Source organism: Cavia porcellus, unplaced genomic scaffold (genome assembly GCF_034190915.1).
Source record: "Cavia porcellus strain 051 isolate PalLab524CR breed Dunkin Hartley unplaced genomic scaffold, mCavPor4.1 scaffold_14, whole genome shotgun sequence".
In the NCBI taxonomy this organism is placed as follows: Eukaryota; Metazoa; Chordata; class Mammalia; order Rodentia; family Caviidae; genus Cavia; species Cavia porcellus.
In genome coordinates this window covers 72,243,760-72,264,625 of record NW_026947497.1, presented here as the reverse complement: position 1 = coordinate 72,264,625, position 20,866 = coordinate 72,243,760, and the positions used below count along the sequence as shown (strand labels likewise).

The window sequence follows — 20,866 nt, the reverse complement described above, 5'->3', positions numbered from 1 at the left end:
GCTTCCATGTCAGAATGCAGTGGCGGTAGTTTGAAACACTTTCCTTCTTAGGAGTGGAAGAGACAGTGCAGACAAGCCGTATGTTTTAACAGTCACCCACCCAAACCTGCCTGGTAAAAACTCCCCTCTCACATTTCTTCAACAGCAGAAACTCATGCTACGAATTGCAAGTGAGGCCTTCACAAAACAGGAAGTGGAAAACAATTCACTGAAAATAGAAGAATTTAAAGAAAAGAAGGTTACACAACCATAGCTTAAAAGAGACTAAAGTGGCAAGACTGGAGGTGAGAAACTTCCTCCCACTTACTGAAGTTTTCTTATCTTATTGTAGAAAAGCTGAAAATCATTATCTGCAAACTATGTAAAAATACCCACTTGCAAACCAGGAACTCTGTTATGGGTTGTGCTCTGACGTTAAACAAACTCACTTGCTTTAGATCTTTCTCACAGCTTTGATCCATTTTTTACTGCCATTAATAAACTTTAGAGAGCTGTAACATTACACATATATCAGACAGCACAATGACTTTAGAGTTCTATTCCATCAGAGACAAAGGAACATAGGAGAAGTGATGGCCAATTTTGGCTTTTTATTTAGAATATAACGAGCAGCATAAATTCCTTTTATAATTTTCAATTAAAGCAAACGTTATTTCAAAATTGTGGGTGTGTATTTCCCTTGTGATAACTGCTATTACCCAACAATGTGAATGTATTATATTCAGAAGCAATAAAAGTTTTGAATGCAATGAACAAGAACAGTCATCTAAAGTAATGACTTCAAGCACATGGGCCATTGAGAGGAAAAACAGAATTTACTCTTGATTTGTCATCTCTTTCTATAGCACCATGTTGGGTAACCATGGCCACTTATTAGAACAAGAACTAGAACTATATTTGTCCCAATTCCTAGAAGCTCTTAATTTGACAACCTTGGTAAGTCCTGGCCGTGCTAATTTTAAATCAGCTGATTCTTACTTGCAATTTTCAATCAAACCACTAGTTGAGTGCATTATGCCCACCAAAATAACTGTACATTAAAATGACTTCCATTAAAATCCCTTAGCACACACAGAAAACTAAAATGCATTAACACACAAAAAAACTAAATTTAGAGATTTAGCCTATTTTTGTGACCCTTCAACTATGCTTTGCGGTAAGATCAAAAGCCACAGACTCATATATAGTGATCTTTAGAACCAAAAGAAAAAAAAAAAAAAATAAGCAACTCTGGCTTTCTTAGTTTGCAACTTACAAGGACCCGATTATACACACCACTTATCATCTTTAGAGCTACTATACTGTTAGCATGCCTGGTTTTAATCTAGATTTCTGACTGTTGGAATAGCAAGAAGTATTCTACCTGGAATAGTTCTTGGAATAGTGGCACACTCCCAAGTGTCGTCTCATGTAAACAGAGTATGCACCTTCCTGAATTATGATTAGATTGGTCTATCTAAAAGACAGATTTCATGAGAAATACATAAACCAGATAGGGAACATAGGGAACTATTTGGTGGTGTCAATGGATTAAGACAGGTTGTTCTATAATACCCTAATATAGCATCTTCACATTAAGTAAAATGAAACTTAGATTTATGAAAACAACCTAAGAATTGTTCTTTTACTTAGCTATTATATTTTAATGTAATCCTCTGACCTACTCCACGAGGACCATAAAAATTATAAAGCAATAAGAATCTCGGGCTGGGGATTTAGCTCAGAGGCATCAGCACTTGCCTTGCAAACAGGTACCGATAAAAAAAAAAGTCTAAGCATTTTACACTATAACCATTTTAAAGCCTTTTTAGCTGCATTTTTTAAACCTTTATGCTAACAAGAAAAAAGAATCATTTGCTGCAACTCTCTTACTGGAGTTTGTGAATCAATGCTTAGTTTCATGCTTCCTAAACCTATTTTAAACACCGTGAAGTACATTTAAAAGCCATAAAACATAACCATCCCTCAGAGCACATTTACAAGGTCAGATTCACAGAATCAGGAATATAGAGGTCACTGTAATCATCACTCCTCCTCCACATTCCCGACTTCCTTTGCAACTAACATGTCATCCTAAATTTGGATATAGACTATCTCCGTAAACCTACTCCATTTAAGATTATAATGCCCTCTTTTCTTTTCCCCCACAGCTCTTTGTTCGTATCTAACATGGAACATGGTAAATCTAATTTGCAAGTATTTGTTTTCATAGACACCTTTTCAGCTTGTATGTTAACCCTGAGGCTTAGATGCAAGCATAAAGTCCAACACAAGAATATCTGATAGATACTCCAGATGACTTGTGAAACTCAGTTTTAGCAGTCTTCATAACCAAGTCTCTTCACACTCAGAATGGCTTGTTAAACTTTTTTTTTTGGGGGGGGGGCAGAAAAAAGGGTAGAAATAACACAGAATTCAAAAAAAATAACAGTAAGAAACCACTAGTTGATAAATTACATATTGTTATCTTAGAATTAGTTGTTCAAGTTAAAAAATCGAAGCATAAAAAGTAGACAATGAAACAATGATAGTACAAACTATTCTGTTTGGTAAATTAACAAAAACTTAGTAGTATGGTTATCTATCTTGCACACTTAAACATACATACAGTTATATTCTTTAGAGCACTTTCATTAGAGCTAAGGTGATAGGAAAAACAATTCAATCCAGTTTCCCAACCAAAAGTGGGGTTTGAGTAAGCCACAAGAGGTTCCTCCTTAGAACTCTTTTCCCAATAACCCTTTCACCTATACAAAATTGCAATGAGAATTAAATAAAACCAGGATGAGGAATATGATCTGAACACCAGATAACATGGTGCTATGACATGTTAAAGCCACAGAGAAAACAGCACCTCAGTGGGTTCCACACAACAGAGAGAGCTGCTACAATGTTCATCATACACTTCAGCAGATGTCCTCACACTTGAGAATTTATTTCTTTACAAGTACCAACAACTTACCTGCATTTGCACTTTAGAACACCAACTGTAGAGTTAGAGGTAGAGAAAGTTAGAGCACACAAAAGAACTTAAAACAATGATTTTCAAACTTCAATTTTGTAAGAATCACCTCCAGCTCAAAAATATGCCCAAACTGACCCTGGAATTTGCATTTTTAGGAAACAGTCCAGTTGTTTCTGATGAAAATGAACTGAGGCCCATACTTTGAACATATCTTTTAAATGACTGCCTACACAATCTCTCATTTTACAGATGAGAAACACATGACCTAGAAAATCCAGTACTTCCAGCTAGCTCTATTAGCAGGTAAATATTACTAAAGCAGTATCACCAGATCTTCTGAGTTCACTGAAATAAAAGCAGCAATTCAGGAGCTTTAGTTGGGTATCAAGGAGCTGTGATGTACAACCTTGGAAGCTAAAAAAGTGTATCTGGGACAGGCACCTCCACTTGTTACCTGGGCCTGGAAGAACCCCCCAAGGTATTAGTGTATTTGCAGAGAGTAAAAGGTACAATCATTTTCCTTCCTCCTACACACCAGAGATTAAGTATATTAGCTTTACTACTATTTGGCTCTAGAACCTGTTTCATGTAAATGAATACAAACTGGAGAGAAGTCTGCTTAGGAGCTTATTAAATGTATTCCCTCTATGCCTATACACGACACCAGGGCACCAATGGGGCTGTCCTGTATTACCTGTGTTGCAGAGGTGGTGCCGCTCCTCTCTCTCTGAGAAGGGAGGAGTCTTGTGCCTGTGTCTCCTTTCTCTGTTCTCACCTTGCCCGGGGTCCCTCCCATATACAGCTTCCTTGCAACGAAGCCCTGATTTTTGTGAGGATTTGGGTGAAAGTTGGTTTCGATGTTGGGACTGCTTTTCCCAATTCCGAGTTCGACGGCTGCTTTTAGCCTCCCAGTCACCAGAGTCTGTACTTAGCAACACTTCGCCACTGATCCTGGGGAGCGGCGGTCTTCGAGTCCTCTCCTGACAAGCCTGTGTCCTTTCACACTGCTCACTGGTGACTTGTGGAGCTTCCCTCATTCTGTCCCGGCTACAGGATGACCGGGATCTCTCTGAGGAACAAAGTTCTTGTGGCTCTTCCAAGTTCTCCAGTGGGCGTCTTGGTTTCTCCTTCCTCTGCTTCACAGCCTTTCTGTCACTTTGGAGGCTACAAGACCTTGAATATCCAGAACCCAGTTCCCTGGCCCTCCTTGACCTTGGCTGGTCTGAATGGAGGTGGAGGGATGTGAAAAACAAGAATGCAGATTAATTTAATAAGAGAACAAACTCATTACCCAGGGGGAGTCAGGGCCCAAGTTTAACTTATTTTAAAATGGAGAAAACTGCTTTTATTAACATACATAGAAGAGGGACTGAATACTTGCTGAAATGGCCTATAAATCCATTCTAGGTACATAGGCACAAAAGGCAAAAAACTAAAAATAAATAAAATATAACAAATCTGAAAAAACTCGATCATTATTAATGGAGTACATTCATATTTGCCAATAACAAAAATTATAGCCATTAAACATTAAATTCTACTTTATAAAACCAATTTGTAAGTATTATAGGAAAAATAGTAGGGGGAATAGTTTTATAGAACAGAAAAAAAAATAGTTTTGGGATTCAGTCATAGACTTTAAATATTCTTACTGGAAATGACAATAAAAATATATCATTTTCTGCTAAAGTCCAGAGAAATGGTTCATAGATCTTAGGATTTTTCTATCTTCCCTGCTTATGAAGTCAAAGCAAATTTTCTTGACCAATTTAGAGATGAGCCCTTATATTAGGGTTCAACATTAAAGAGGATAATACGGAAGACATTTAAGTTAGTAAATTAACCTGTTCTTTAGATAATGCTGTTCCTAATTTTAGCTGAAATTGGCACAGGAAAAAACTAAAAAGGGATGCCATACTAAAATACACAAAAGAGGTCACTCTTAAATACATTAAACTGTGTATTATTGTCTTGTATAAAAATATGATCTGAGTCAGAAGTTTAGCTCAGCAACCTAAGGGCGGCTGGCAAGTGTGACTGAGTTTGAGTTTGATCCCTGGTATCAATAAATAAATAAATAAATAAAGTGATAAATATATACAGTAAGTCCCCAAGTTTAATACAAATTTCAAAATAGCATACATATGAATGCTTTTGCTAAGTTTCATTTAGGCACAAGCATACTGTGCCAAGGAATTAATATCAAATTTAAGAGTTTAAGATTTTCTAAAACTTTCACTGTATTTTGGATACAATAAAAAAATTCTAATTCCATTTAAAATTCTAATATAGCTAAAAATAACATTTACTGATGGAATTAATTATTGCTGAATTAGATTTGAAGCAGCTACCACAATTTGATAACATAGATAAAGATCTGTATTTTCTGAGTTTCTAGGGGTTTGTGTTGTCTGGTTTGATACTGTTATTCTGATACCACTGTGCAGAGTAACCAGGAGATAAAGTGCCATTATACAACACTGATGCCACAGGGTCCCCTAAAATTCCTCAAGTAGTTTCTGTTACACTTTCTGGAAGAAAATCTGCTTCAAAGCTATGTCTAAATTAAAATTTGTGTCCTAAACAGTCTGTAAAAAACTTGTCTACTTATAATTTATGGTTAAAATTATATTTAACATAAAGTAAAAAATGAAACAGAATATTTACTCTCTGTGGTTAAAAAATAATTGTTCTATTATTTCAATTCTGACAACTGAGAAAGGATCTACTGGCTACTGCAGTAAATAAACACAGCACCAATAGGCTATTAAATAATGACCACATTTGAGCCGGGCGTGGTGGCTCAAGCAGAGGATCTTTGGGAGTTCGAGACCAGCCTGGGCTACAAAGTGAGCTCAAGGCCAGCTTGAAACACAGAGCGAGACCCTGCCTCAAAAAAGACAAAATAATAATAATAATAATAATGACCACATTCAGGAAATCATTGTTTGCTAATGTCAATGTCCCAGAGAGCTTATATAGGGGGAACCTACCTCTAATCCAAAAGAAAATAAAAAGGATTTTGCTTCAACATGAATGCGTAAGGCTATTTAAAAAAAATTCTTCCTAAACAGTTTTAATGATACTAATTCTATTTCATAGAAATGTGCTAAAAGAATTTTTTACAAAGCTGTCACCATGCTTTCAGACTTGACTAGAAAAAAAATACTATCTAGTTTACCTTTTGTGCTATCTTTAAATGGAAGGGGTGGGAATCCTTTAAAACCTGTTTGGATCTTTTAAAACCTCTTCTACTATAAGACTGAGACTTGCACATTTCCTAAGACCAAGTTATTTGGCAAATATAAAATTAACTCCTTCATTGCCAATATATACATATATGTATACATATACATGTAACATATATGTACACACATTTATATCATATGCATGCCTCCATGTTTGTCATTCAAAACAAGATGATTTTTGTTTAAATAAAATACTGTATCACACACAAAAGACACTGAAATATGTATAAGAATATTTCAGAGTTTATACATCCTTCTTTGATCTTTTAAACATCTGTATGAAGGACATAGTTTTAGAATTCTGTTTTACAGACAAGAAAAAAGCTCAGAGATTATAGTAGATAATTTGAAATTACAACTGTCCACAGGAAGGTACAGAATATTAAAATAGTCTTACAACTTCAAAAGCTGTGACTTTTAAAAAGATTGCTAATACAACCACAATACAGTATAAATAGCTTTGAAGGAAAAACATGGGCTCACATATTTGAACAACATATTTCACAATTGATATTTTGGATAATTTCACATTTACAGAAAATCATTTTTTAAAAAATCATTTTTAAAGAAATTTATTAGTTTAAGTAAAATATAAGCTGAGAGGATAACCATTTCTACGATATACTGTGATTATTAAGTTAAGTAAAGCAAAACCCAAACTGCACATGGAAAAGTACAATTAAAAAGTATATCAGGTGTGTTGGGAAAGGACCACCGCAAAGAACTTAAGGACTGAGATACAATTTGTCTCTGTGGAATTCAATTTGGTCTAACTCAAAAGCACATAAAGGAGGGTCACATGTTCAACAATATATGACCCTGAACAATGACACCACAGCTGAGCTGAGAGAAATTACAGTGTTTATATACATATGCTGAGCTTACATCCTATCCTCAAGCCTCCCCCAAGCCCCCAAAGAAGCATATATGTCACTTTTTACACACATATAAAGGTAGTTAAAATACATATATTTTTAAAATTTGAGGAGTGCACCTGAAAACCACTGAATTTCTAACACAGTCTCCTACCCTAGAGATATGAATCAAGATGACAGTACAACAGGAAAACAAGTTTGAGTCTCAATATTCAATTTAGCACAGACTCTAAGGAAGGCAGGTTAAAATTAATACTTCTGTGTACTTAATTACTTGTTATTTAATGCTTTTACTGACTTCAAAGTTTAAAACACTTTTCACAGTGAACATGTTTCCAGAGCAGAATTAAAAGTTAAAAACAAAAAACAGTAGACTGTATTTCTAAGATTTTAATTGAAAGTCAGAAATAACTACCTTCTAGTCTCTAGGATAGCAAAGTATGGTAATTACTTTCCTTCTTTTTAAGTGATGTAATATATAATTTCACAAGAAAAGCTAGCATGTGGAAGGAAGATGGTTATCAAAAAAAAAGAGCTGAGCAGTTCACATATGGAAAAAGTATCAAGCAACAAAGAACCAAACAGTGTACTAAATAACCCAGTAGAATTCCAGTGATTATGGTAAATTTAGTGTAAAACTTGTGACTGAGTAAAATTATATCTGAACTATAAAAATCCTACCATCCACATATGCATTCTTTTCATTCTACTCACTAAAGACACACACACTTACCTTCTGTAACGGGATTAGAGGAATGGAGTTGAATCTTAGTTTGCAAAGCCTTTTGGATCACTGAGCTTAAAATCTTTACTCTATAGAAGGTGCCTTTAAATTTTGTTCACTGGTTACCCTAAGTTTGCTTTCCAAGCTGACCTTCAATAGAGTGACACTTGACACTACAAGAAATGTCTTTCCTTTGGAAGATCTTTGACAAGAACTGAGTTACACTTGCAAATATTCTTTCCCAACACACTTGTAAGATAAGGAATTATCACACCACAATTGTAACCACCATACCAGCACCATCACCAACCTAAAAAAGCAGACACCAAGTAAGCAAGACTGTGGAGGGAATTTTTCCCCTCAGAAAATATTCTATATTGTAATCAAATAGCAAAGAATGTTTCAAAATCAAAAAATGCTGTTAACAGTGTTTGTTGTAAGTAGGCCAAAGCACTAATCCAAGATTCAAAAAAGAAACTATGGGAAAAGAATTTATTACCCAGTAACTAATACATGGTAAGTATGCCTTCTGTATTCATACCATTACACTAACACAAACAAACAGCACTGCCCAGATTTCTTTGAAAAAAGTTAAATTCGGAGAGTAACCTGTCATCTTCCATACCCCACTTCATGTGTTTATAGAGTATGCTATATTGCTTCAAGGGACTACAACATAAAGATGTATATTCAGTTTTACAAAGCCATATTCAAGTTGTAATAGTCCTAAAAATGGCTCTGATTGTCCAACTAAAGAATAGATAAGTTCACACCATTCAAATACAATTCTGCCATAACTCAAAATGTACTAAGTGCCTGGGAATAAGAGCTATCTTCTCAGAGCTCTAAGATCACTTACTTTATGGACAAAATTAATGGGGATCTTGCAATTAAGTCTACGTAAGCATAGAGTCACAATGCAGGCATCGTTACCTCCATCTTCATAATAACTGTCTCCATAAATATCGGCTCCAGAGAATTCTGGAATGTGTTTCTTTCGCTTTTTCTCTTCTTGCAACTCCTTTTCTTGTAAAAGTCGAGCTATGTCCTGCAAAGACAAAAGGGAATCAAAACAGTTACCAGAGAATGAACAAATCTGAAACAGTGGTGTTCAATATTATTAGCAAGTTTTTAAGTCTGCCCATGGCTTTTCAGACTTTGTAGTATTGACTGCATGCTGTACAATTGCCCAACAGGAATGGCAATTGATCTAGATGAGTCACACAGGCTTTTTTTTTTTTTTTTTTTTTGGTTTTTAATTGTTTTAATCTCACTCAACCCAAACACATTCAAACCTAGAAACTGCTTGTATAAACTGCTTGTATGACAGAATGTTTTAAATACATGTTGGTAGGTCCCTCTTTCAAGCTGATGATTCAGCTTTGGATGAGGAAGGACACAGTGGTCCAAAACTTTCTACAGTGAATTATAATTTAATGCCAAAGCTTTTGAGAAGAATTGTTTGGGTGGTGCTAATTTGCTTTACCCTGGATCACCACTGTGTGAAGTGTAGAAGACAAAGCAGAGTGGAGGACAGTGGTAGAGCACTTGCCTAACATGTGAGAGATCCTAAGGTCAAGTCCTAGTACCAACATCCCCGCCACACACACCAAATCCAAGGAGAAAACAAGCTTCCTCATGTTTCCTGCCTATCCCATTCCCAAGCAAGACTTTAGCAGTTACTAATGTACAAGGCACTGAGAGGGACAGAGTGATGAATAACATTCTAACCATACTCCCTGTAAAATGACCATGCTTTTTGAAAACAATGGTAAATACAAACAACTACAGTAAAAACTAAAGATACCTCAAAAAAGGTTTAAAATATGTACAGAAGTGAAAAAGAAAAAATGTCATTTCTGTTTAACAAAATCGAAAGAAGATTTTTCTTGCGGTTAAGACTTAAAGAACTGATCTCCAATGGGAACACTAGAAAAAAAGAACATCAGCAAAGTTATGAACGTTTCACGGCATCACTCTGAAGAAATACCGATACTCCAATCAAAACATGCATGTGTTGTGATACAGAGAAAAGTGAAGCTAGAGAACAAGCCACAGGCTGGCTCACAGGCAATCTTTATGCACGAATCTTAGAAGTGTAGAGTACAAAATGCAGGTGGATAAAGGGTACTACAGGTTTTGTGCTTGAGAGTGAAAGTGTTCTGAATGGAAGATTATTTATATGAAAACCCCAGAAAAGAGTGTGCATAATTTCATGCTCATATACTCTCTACAGAGAGAAGTCTGATACCTCTCAATAGATTTTTAAAGGCTCAGATGAACATGGTAATAATACTAACTGCAGCAAATAGCAATAATATCACAGGTGGTCTGTGAAGTTTTCTTTAAGCAAGGAGTGCTTAAGGGTTATTATGTAAATATAAAGTAAAACTTACTGTTCTTGAACCTTTTGAAAATTTCTGAAACTCTCCAAATAAAGATTTTACTAAACTAAGACTAAAGAGCAACTTAACAAAATTAATTTGAGTGAATCAGAATTTTTCTAACAAAGTAATATATCAATCAGTCAGAAAGAGCGGTAGGAGTTGGACAGGTATGTTTCCCTAAAACTATTATTTATTATACCAGAAAGTTCCCAGATTCCTTGTCTTGACCAAAGAATAGAAAATAATGAAAATGCCTCACTGAGTTTTTATATTTAATGAGCACCAAACATTACATTTTGTAAAACAAATGTGCTTTATATTATCCAAAATTTCCCTGAAATAAATACAAAAGAAAATTATCAAGCCAGCTTCCAACAGAAATTATTAAACTACACTCCAGGGACCATATCATTGCTTTCTTGCTATTGGATTCAGTTCTAAAGAATAAGCAGTAATAGCCCACTTTCCTAGTATGAAGAACTAGGAGAAACACAAGAATTATGTCCTTTCTTTATAATGTAGTACCTAGTCAAAGAAATGTTTTTAATAAGTAGCAAAAATAATAATCATCAATAGTATGTCATCTCCTTTGGCACCCAAACCTTTCTGCTCTTTGTCCAGCTTTTTTGAGTAAAACTATCTCAATGAGAAGAAACTAATCTTAAGGGGAGCATGCAGATTCAGTGGAAAACTGCCACTACATCATATTGTGGGTTTTAGCACAAATCAGTTCTTCTACCTTTCCAAAATGACTGTCCAGTTAATTCATTTAGGTGATTTCCAAATAAAATGATTTCCTCTAAAATCAGCTAAAGATGGTAATTATCAGCCACCACACTTGGATAGCTAATCAGTTTATCACCTTTGATAGGAACAACCTCCTACATCCTCTTTTTCCTTCTTGATAAAGGTTGTTGAAAACAGCATTTCCCAAGCTCTCTCCTAGAGAATAATGACCTCAAAGTGCTTTCCCCCAGCATACGGAAGCATTCAATAAAAGCATATACTATATCTAACTCTATAAAATATATATTAATATATGTGAAATTTTTTATTAAAAAAACTTATCTCCCTGCAGCCTAAGATTTTCTGAATTATTTTAATAACAAAGCTCATCTTATTTAAAAAAAATAAACCTTGTGAAATTAGTTTCTATGTACTCTGGGAAAACAAATTATAACAACTCTTAAATCCTTTTAAAGTCATTTTCAATTATTTTATAGTGTATCAGATAGAATTATTTTGGGTAATCTTGTTCCACAGAAAATTTGTTAGTAAGATCATTAGTTAGGATGTGAATTTACCATTGTAAAATTCTCTATTCACCCAACTCTGGGATATTTGAAACTATAACATAAGAAAGAGCACAGTTAAGGGTCACTAGAGTGCTAGGGAATAGTCATTTTGATAAAAACAGATTAAGCAATTCCTTTCAATTAGCCAAACATCATCCTATAGATCAGCAGGGAATCAGGACATGGTCAATATCCTTAGAGTTTCTATCTATTAGGTATTAAAAGTGAAACTTGGTATAACAAAAGACATGCAAAATCGAGTGCTCTAAAATGGGCATTAATAATAAACAAGGTGCACTGCAGCCCAGGGTAAAAATCCCAATTACTAAATTCTAAAATTAAAGCTTTAAAGGTATTTTTATAGTTCATATAACACAGCATGCTTATTTCTTTCTTAGATGACTGTCAAATCACATGACTGTCAGAAAAAATACTATTCCATTAGACTGTTAAATTAGTTTATTAGCTAGCAATTAACACATTAGCAAATAATTCAGAAAGCATCTCAAAACAGGAATAATCTCACAGTTATTTTATAAAACCAGGAAACAGGATATCAACCTTATAGCAGTAAAAACATTAACACACGCAGGATAAAAAGAGAAAGAATTTTCTCAACTAGAAGCCTCCCTTTGTCTTCCATTTTCTATTTGTACAACTTTATTTTTATAGTATCGAAACATAAGAAATTTTTAAATAACTAAAAAATACTTCTATTGGAGTTAGTTTCCAATTATTATCAAATTAAATATTCTTTTAGAGTACAAAACTCTAAAAGTCTAACTGCTAAAAATAAATACCATGTTCATATTAAATTCAGTTTTTAACGTAAATTGATTACAGTTTATACCTAAACTGCTCACACTGCAAATGGCTTCAAATTCTTGGACTAATGCCACAAATCTGTCATGGCATATTTGCCATGAAACTCTAATGTTTATTTAATTTTTAAGTAAATGTTAACTATTTTTCCTAAAATAGTTGCACATTCATGTATATTTGGAACAGGGGTCAAACATACAAATATATATGTAGTCTCCCACACTAGTATAGACACCCACTTGTCAGTTAAACCAACTAAACACACATTCCTTGGCTTTATTCAAAAACACTGACAAATGTTTGTGCTACAATTGCAGAGAAAGAGCCCTCTGGAATTAGTCCACTTTTCTTCTTAAACGCAGACTGATGGTAGAGCACACCCAGACTACGAGCCCTCTCAACAGAGGACAAACTACCATATTTAACAGGGTACATACGAGACTTTTTGTTTGTTTGCTTTTCACAGAAAAGAAAGAGGCAGGAAAGGGAGAGAGAGAGAGGAGGGGAACAAGAAAAGGAAGCATCCATAATGCTAGCAACAAAAAAATCCTTATTTTTCATTTTTTTTCTTTTCTCTTTTCTACATGTCTCCTTACATGGACATACGACTTTCTTTACTACATTTCCTTACATTATTTACAAAGGTGAAAATGCTACTTTTCATTACCCTTCACAACAATGCTGCTCAGGGGAAAAAAAAATCTGGCCCAGGAGGAAAGGAGATCTGGTCTTTACACCTAGCTGTTTTATAAAATTATCAACTACTTAAGAACACTGACCCCTCTGACACATGAATCTAAAAACTTTAGGTGAAAATTCAGGACTACTGTTGAATAAGAACTTATTAACTAACCAGGTTCACAGAGAAAAAGAAAAGCATAGATTAAAAAAAAAAGGACAAGCTCATGCAAACAGGTCAATGCTGGGCAGGGGATATAGCTCAGTAGCTCTGTGCCTGATTTCCAGGACAGAAAAAAACAAAAATAAAAATAGCTGATGCTCTCCCAAATGCTGTCAGGAGAACCAGTGCTACTGTTTCACTCTCCTCTGTCTTTGAGTCATCCTGTTTCCAATAAACTAAAACAGCACTATCATATCCTTTAATGACAACTTGATTATTCAAATTCTTTTGATTTAATATTGATATCATACTAGTCAACTCAGTGTCACGTTTTCCTATGATAAAATAACTTTCTGACACAGCAGCCATCTTCTAAAGTAAAGCACAAATTGAAAAGTCAAAAAACTAAATGAAGTTCTTAAAGGCTTAGCTCCTCTCCACAATGGTATTTCTCACTTAACTTTCCTACTCCACTGGAAGGGCCACATTCCAGTCAGGCAAATAGAGCAGAGCTAAGGTAACACCAGGTCTGGTAAGGCAGGCAAACACTTAATGCCTTTCCAATGATGCCACATTAGAATACACTTAACCTTGTTTAATTCTCCCCCATTCTGGACAACTGTATTAAGAGGTGGAATTATGAGGGGAAAAAATCTAGGCGGAAACAAAAAAGAAAACCGTAATTAACTTCATATGTACCAGAGGTCTCATACATGATCTCACTGAAACTTCTCAACAGACTGTAGAGTATCTTCAATAAACACTCCTCTCCGCTTCGAAACCCTAAGGTTCTACATATTATGTGAGATGGTGCAAGTCACAGAGCTAAAAGCTGAAGAGCTAATACACACCAGCCTAAGCCCAAAGACGACATGTAGTACGTCATTCCATAATATGTCTAAGTCAGAAGCAGCCATGCAGGAGGTCTGAACTGTTTAAACATTTCTCTGGATCTTCATGAAACTTCTGATTAGCCCTCTCTTGAAGACTTAATTTCTTCACCTGACAAATGAAATTAATCACTACACTACTGACTTTATATAGTAGTACCATAAAATTACTTATTTTGATTGTTATTCACACTCTAAAGACTTAAAATATTTTGCTGGCTCGCTCTCTCTCTCTCTCTCTCTCTCTCTCTCTCTCTCTCTCTCTCTCTCCTGAGTGGGCAGAAAAACACGATGCTAGTAAATGTTAATTAATAAATGTTAACTGTTACTTCTAAAATAGAAGCTATCCTGTCTGCAAAATAGAATCACTTCATTTAGTCCCGTTTCACCCCCAAAGCAAAGTCTTTCTTATAAAGAGGCAACACATCCCATAGTAAGAAAGAGCTGCTGTGTTGATAACAAGAAGGATCAAAAATAACCCCTAATTCTTACTTACAGTTTTACTACACAATCATGGTTTCTTTCTTGTGCAACAACTAACTACATTCATACTAGGTGTCTCACATTCATCTGATACTGAAGGAGAACTCAGTGAGAAACATACATGTAGGCTAGTTTACTGATGACCCTGTGTCACATTTATTTAATAGGAGACCGTATATGCCAGCTTGCCTGGTACAGTTCCAATAGATAAAACTTGTAAGATCTCTTTAACTCTCAAAGTGGCCTCTATGTACATAACAAGTGACATGGCCATTCTTCTATTAAAATGACAAATCATTTTCTTGTTAAGACAATAGCCAAGCCAGGCATGGTGGTGCACACCTGTAATCCCACACTCAAGAGATGCTGAAGCAGGAACATCACCAAGTTGAGCACAGCCTGGACGACTTAGCAACACACTGAGACCTCGTCTCAAAACACAAAAAGCGTTGTGGACATATCTTAATGTGAGGTCCTGGGTCCGATTCCCAGTACCACGTATGCACACTTGTGTGCAGACACACACACACGCATGCACACACACACACACACACACACACACACACACACACACCAGCCAAGAACAGCTCACCAGGTGTGAAGGAAAGAAGGCACAGAATGGATACAAACTGAAATTAACTGTTTGTACACAGTAGTACAAATACATAACACAAATGCAAATAACAGTTAACTATAAACCCAATCTTCTCAAAAACCAAGTACTACAGTGATACCCTGTACTTTACCATTAAGATAAGTATCAAAAAGGAAGGATTCCAAACAAAGTATTTTGGCTGGAGAGAAATAAGTCATAAGGCAACTGACACAGACAAGTTCTAGCTTGTAAACTGAATGTTACACAAACAGCAAGTACTAGCACAAAATTTTCATGCCCAAATGACTCAAGTAAAAACTGACATGTCTCAGTGCAGTCGAATACGAAGCTATGACTGTATTACTAATTCCAGTCATTTTCAGCTTTCAAGACAACGCAACTTAAAAATATATACAAAATCAAACAGATTAGTTAAGCCAACAGTCAAGGAAAAATGATAATATCAACTGAAAGAAAATGAGAATAATGGCAGCCCCTGGCATCTCACAAGGAATAACCCTTAACTCTAGTTCAGGCTCCACTCAAAGTCTACTCCTCTTAAAGCTGCAAGAAAACTGAGGCACAGAAACCTTTAATGAGGTTAACAATGCTCTCAATAATTCCTCTGATCTCAGGACCTCAGAATGGGATCTTTGTGAATGTGATTAGAGGCTGAGGTTGTGCTGAATTATGGTGGGTGCTGCTCCATCAAAGATCAATGTACTTTATGGGAGATCAGAGGACACAAAGCTATATGGAGGGAAGAAAGTCACATGACAAGGGAGGCAGAGGCTGAAGAAAGAAGGCCACAAGCCAAGACTAGCAGGCGGCACCAGCAGTTTGGAGACCTGGGATGATTCTTCTCAAGAGGAGGCATGAACCAGTCAATATCTTGATTTTATATTTCTAGTTTCCAGACAAAAAGTTCTGTTGTAGTAATCTACCAAATCTGTGATTATTTGTTTTAGAAGTCCTAGGAGACTAGTGCACATCTTTCACCAAATTCTACACTATTATTTTTCAAGGCTGCATCACTTATGCAACTGATCAAGAGGCACCAAATAGTGGTCTATGGTGGACAATGCCTGGACTACTGTACCTCAAGCAAGGAGGGCCCTGCTGCTCATCCAAAAAGCTCACACTGAATTGGTGAATATAAAAAGCTATTATTCCACGGCTGAGCACCCACTCTTCTATGGTCTTTTGGGGCATGAATCAAGTTATACCTCATCTTTCTTCTCCTGTATGCGCCGTCTCTCAGCCTCAATAGCCAGCTTCTCCTGAATTTCCTGAGCAATTTCACAGTCTTGTTGTTCCCTACAAAATAAAGATGAAAATAATATGAATAAAGAAAATAAGGAGGAGGCCAGAGATTTAGCTCAGATTGCCTGCCTGGCAAGTACAAGGTCGTGAATTCAATCCCTGGTACCAAAGGCGGGGAAGAAAGGAAGGAAGGAAGGAAGGAAGGAAGGAAGGAAGGAAGGAAAGAAAGAAAGAAAGAAAGAAAGAAAGAAAGAAAGAAAGAAAGAAAGAAAGAAAGAAAGAAAGAACAGCTTTCCCTAAAAACAAACACAAATTACTGAATACCATTATGCATAACACTATGACACATGATACAAAAGTAAATGAATCCTCTGCCTGTCTTGTGAAGCACATATTACATTCTGGTGATAGAAACAAGGGAAATCATGTTGATAAGCAAAACAGATCTTTCCAAATACTTACTTTTAAAACAGTAACTTCATAGGAAAAATAGAGTTCGGTTCTCTCAGAAACCATTACAAAATTCAGCCTTAGACATTGAAGTCTGATTTTAGGCTTCAAGACTAATAAATTAAGATTAAAATTCTAGAATGTGATAGCTCCGGGGAGCCATCTTTTATACAGAGCTACTAGCTAGGAAAGATTAGTGAAAGAAAACATACTAGAGTTGACTACCTAAAAAGATGCTGGAATAAAATTCCAAGTGCAATTTATCATATGCAGTACTTTGCTAAATAAATACAATCCTTCATTCTTTCCCTGAGAATTGAACTTAAAAGACACTCAGTGAGTCTCATACTTGCTTGTACACTTTCACGTTTAATGTCATTCTTTTGTAATTAAGAATTGGAGACAGATGTGGTGGCCCATTCCTGTAGTCTCAGGACACTGGGATGCTGAGGCAAGTTCCAGACCACTCTGAACAACTGAGCAAGACCTTGTCACAAAATAAATAATTAAACACACACACACATAGGCACACAAGCTGGGGATACAGCTCAGTGTGAATATCCTGTGTCAGTCCCCTGTACTGGGGGAAATAAATGAGGGGAGCTAAATATCTAGACTTCTCTAGACGAAATGAAACCCAAATATTCTATTCAAGCAAAATCAAAGGTATAAAAATCATTCTCATAGGACTCCTAATTTATATTTTACAATGGTTTATCCTAATAATTTCTCAGTAAGTTCATTATATTCATTGTAGAAGGAAATGGCCATTTTCAGCCTGCTTGAAGTATGCAAATGTGGGTGAAAGTGCATGTGTATATACACATGCTAGCATGCACACGTATACATACACAGGCAGAGAGAGAAAACAAGATACAAGACAGCACAAGTAATAAACACCAATATTTCATTTTTTAGAATAAGTAGGAAAAACGCTGGACACGTCCACAGACCATGTTTCTGCTTTTACCACTACCAACTGTAGCATGCCATTTTATCAGCTACGAAAGTTTGGATTTAATGATTCTATACTGCAAGTCAAATAATTTCAGATTCTTGACTATTCAAATCACAAAAAACAAAAGCCTATGCAGAAATTTTTATTTCCTCTTATATTTTAGTCACTTTTTAATTATAATAAAAAATCATATATTAAATCATAATCTTTTTTTATCTAAGTTTTTTTTTTTTGTCTTTTTCTTTTTTTATGGGTACCAGGGATCGAACTCACAACCACACATTTGCAAGGCAGGCACTTATGCCGCTGAGCTAAATCCCCAGCCCCCTTAAATCATAATCTTAGCTTTCTTCCTCTTAATCTTAATTTTTTTTAATCTTAGTTTTCAAATACTTCTCTAGCTAGATTTTCCAATGAAGATAAAATCTAGGAGTAATGGCCATTAATTATGCAAGGCAATAAACAAACTAAAAAAAAAAAAAACATATAGCAGAGAAAGCAAATGCAAATGAGGTGCTTCAAGGTTATAAGAGACACAAGAATATGCGTCTCCTGGAAAAAAAATTAAAGAGTCAAGTTTCAACTAAGTTTAATGATTTCAAACTATATTCTCAAAAAGGACTAGCTCTGGTTCAGACAGTTAATTATACAGAACCATGCCAAGGTAAAACTAAGAAAGAACAGTAAATAATTGCTAAGTCTGATTTTGGACAGTGGCCCCAGGGGACAAACCACGGGCAAGAATCCAATTCACTGCAATTCTTATTTCGTCCACTCCATGATGCTGAACTGTCAAGGTTGCCAGAGTGAAGACTGAAAAACTTCCTAACTTTACTAAATACTTCCCAAACCTTGCAGTCCTACACAAAAATACTATACCTGCTGTAAGATCTATAAACTATCACTATGACTCCTAATTTATATTTTATAGTGGTTTGTCCTAATAATTTCTCAGTAAGTTCATTATACTCAGTGTAATTATCCTAACTGAGGGATTTGAAATTCTTCATCAACCTCAGAAACTAGTCCTTCCTCTCACAGAACTATGAATACTATAAAGGGCGATCACTTAGAACTCTGTAACATTCTGGCTCTGGCTCCTTTGTTTCCTCCCTACATTAACAATGAGCCTCAGAACATCTCAAATGTATCACCGTTTACACTAATTTCAATTCTGACTTCAAGGTCCCTTAATTTAATCATTGCCTTACAGATGTCTTTCATTTTCCTTCCTTTCAAATCTGTCCCTACCCAGTTCCGACATTAGGTCCCAAATGATGAGTTAAAATTCCTGAACACTTCTCTATTCCTTATAAAGGGTAAATTCCTTCATATCACCAAGATGATCTTTTTGGTCTAACTTTTGGATTACTTTTCTGGCCTTCTACTTTCCCTTCTAGTCATACTCTTCACTTTAACAATACTCAACTTCTTACAACTATGACGAGATTCCAAGGCCTTTTATCTATTCCCCTTATGCATGCTATTCCTTCTGACTATAAAATCCTAATGAACCATCAAGGTTCAGATTAAACACACCTAACTGGTCTGATGAAACCTGTCCTAGTCTCCTTTTTTTAATAGGCATGTAATACATAATTGAATTCTGTGACTCACAAATGTATCTCTAGCTATAATGAATGCTCTTGTGTTTTTCTGAGGCTATTAAAGGCAATGGTGATGCCTTATTCCTAGTTCTGGACTCCGGTTCTTTTCACAGTATCAAGTTAGGGAAGTTAATACTGTTTATTTGCAGAATAAGAAAGCTTAACAAATGCAAACTAAGGCCCCCTTACAAATAATAAACCAAAAGACACACCATTCCTCAAATGCATATTTTCCTATTTTATTTGAACATGTCATTAAAGTAAATCAAAAAGCCTCTTTCACAACTCCCTTTATTTTTGTCCTTCATCACAATATTATGTGATTAAACCTCCCCATAAAGGGTTAGGTCATAAAAGCCATCCTCAGAGAAAAAACATCCTGTGAACTTTAAAGCATTACAGAAGAGTAAAAAGTCATTGTACTGGGAGTATCTTAGAAATGATCATTTCCATATGCTAAGAGAGAAGAATAAGTTTGGTCAGAAGCTGAAATTATGTAGAAAACTAAGGGTATAAATTGGAGCTTTCAAAAACATCCTCTTTCTTAAAAAGCAAGAGGTTCAAGGAAACAGCAGCAAACACATGCTGAAAATAGTAAAAGAACTTGACACAATTTATAAATATCACTGGTATCTGTTATTTTACTGGGTCCCCTAAACAAACTGTGACAAGGAGGAAAAAGTATTTTTCTCTTGCTATGGGTAAGAAAAATAAGTCCAAGAGCAGTAAATCAACTGGCTCACACGGCTGAAATGCTGAGTGTACAACATGATCTACAAGCTGTAAAACCTAATCAAGTTCTCCAATAGCAAAGAGAAGTTGTAAATGCCGAAAGAACTACTAGATATTACCAGAGAGGTCTCCACCCCTGGCCTACATGCCAGCTCCACAATCTGACCTGAGTCCCTCCCACCCCCAGATGCTCACAGGTCTTTGTAGCGCTTCAGGAGTTGAGCCTGAGCTTTCAGATCTTCTTCCTGGAGCTGCTTCGCCACCTGAAGATCATGCTGGACTAAACGGTTCCTCTGAATGTTTGATGCCAAATGATGCTCAACTGTGACAAAATGAGTGAAGAGGGAATTATAAAACTTAGGCTTGTTAGAAAGTAAAGTACTTCAGAATAAAATGAAAAATAGGATTAATATTAAAATGACCTTCATATCTACCACTAAATGAAAAAGAGACCAAAAAGATTAAATAATTTGTCTTTCGTCACATGACAAAAAAAAAAAATAATAGTGTAGGACTTCTACACAAATATTCTGAGCCAGGAACCATATTCCTTCTATTACCACACACTGCCTCTCTATTTTTTAGCTGTACTCTTCAATTCTTTTTATACTGACAAACAAAATTCAATTATTCAAGAATCACAAACACAAATATCACCTGCACATAACCTCAATTTACTTTCCATCAGAACAATGTAAAAATATTCAGAAAAATCCACACAGTGACCTAGA

General features: G+C 35.6%; 1 protein-coding gene across 5 annotated transcripts in view; it reads right to left on the bottom strand.

Annotated features, from left to right (window-relative positions):
- The window catches only part of Ccdc50 (coiled-coil domain containing 50), a 62,246-nt gene that overhangs the window by 16,152 nt on the left and 25,228 nt on the right, over positions 1 to 20,866 (bottom strand). The window contains exons 3-8 of one of the 5 annotated variants that reach the window (XR_010051672.1): positions 20,331 to 20,457; positions 16,352 to 16,442; positions 8,746 to 8,860; positions 3,660 to 4,187; positions 2,963 to 2,987; positions 111 to 208 (exon numbers count right to left, since the gene is read on the bottom strand). Coding sequence is in view for 2 of the 5 variants with exons in the window: in XM_013160213.3 (XP_013015667.1) it covers positions 3,660 to 4,187; positions 8,746 to 8,860; positions 16,352 to 16,442; positions 20,331 to 20,457 (861 nt within the window). In the remaining 3 variants the exon portion in view is untranslated. The other 4 variants (XR_010051673.1, XM_013160213.3, XM_013160214.3 and 1 more) reach the window with 4 other exon arrangements.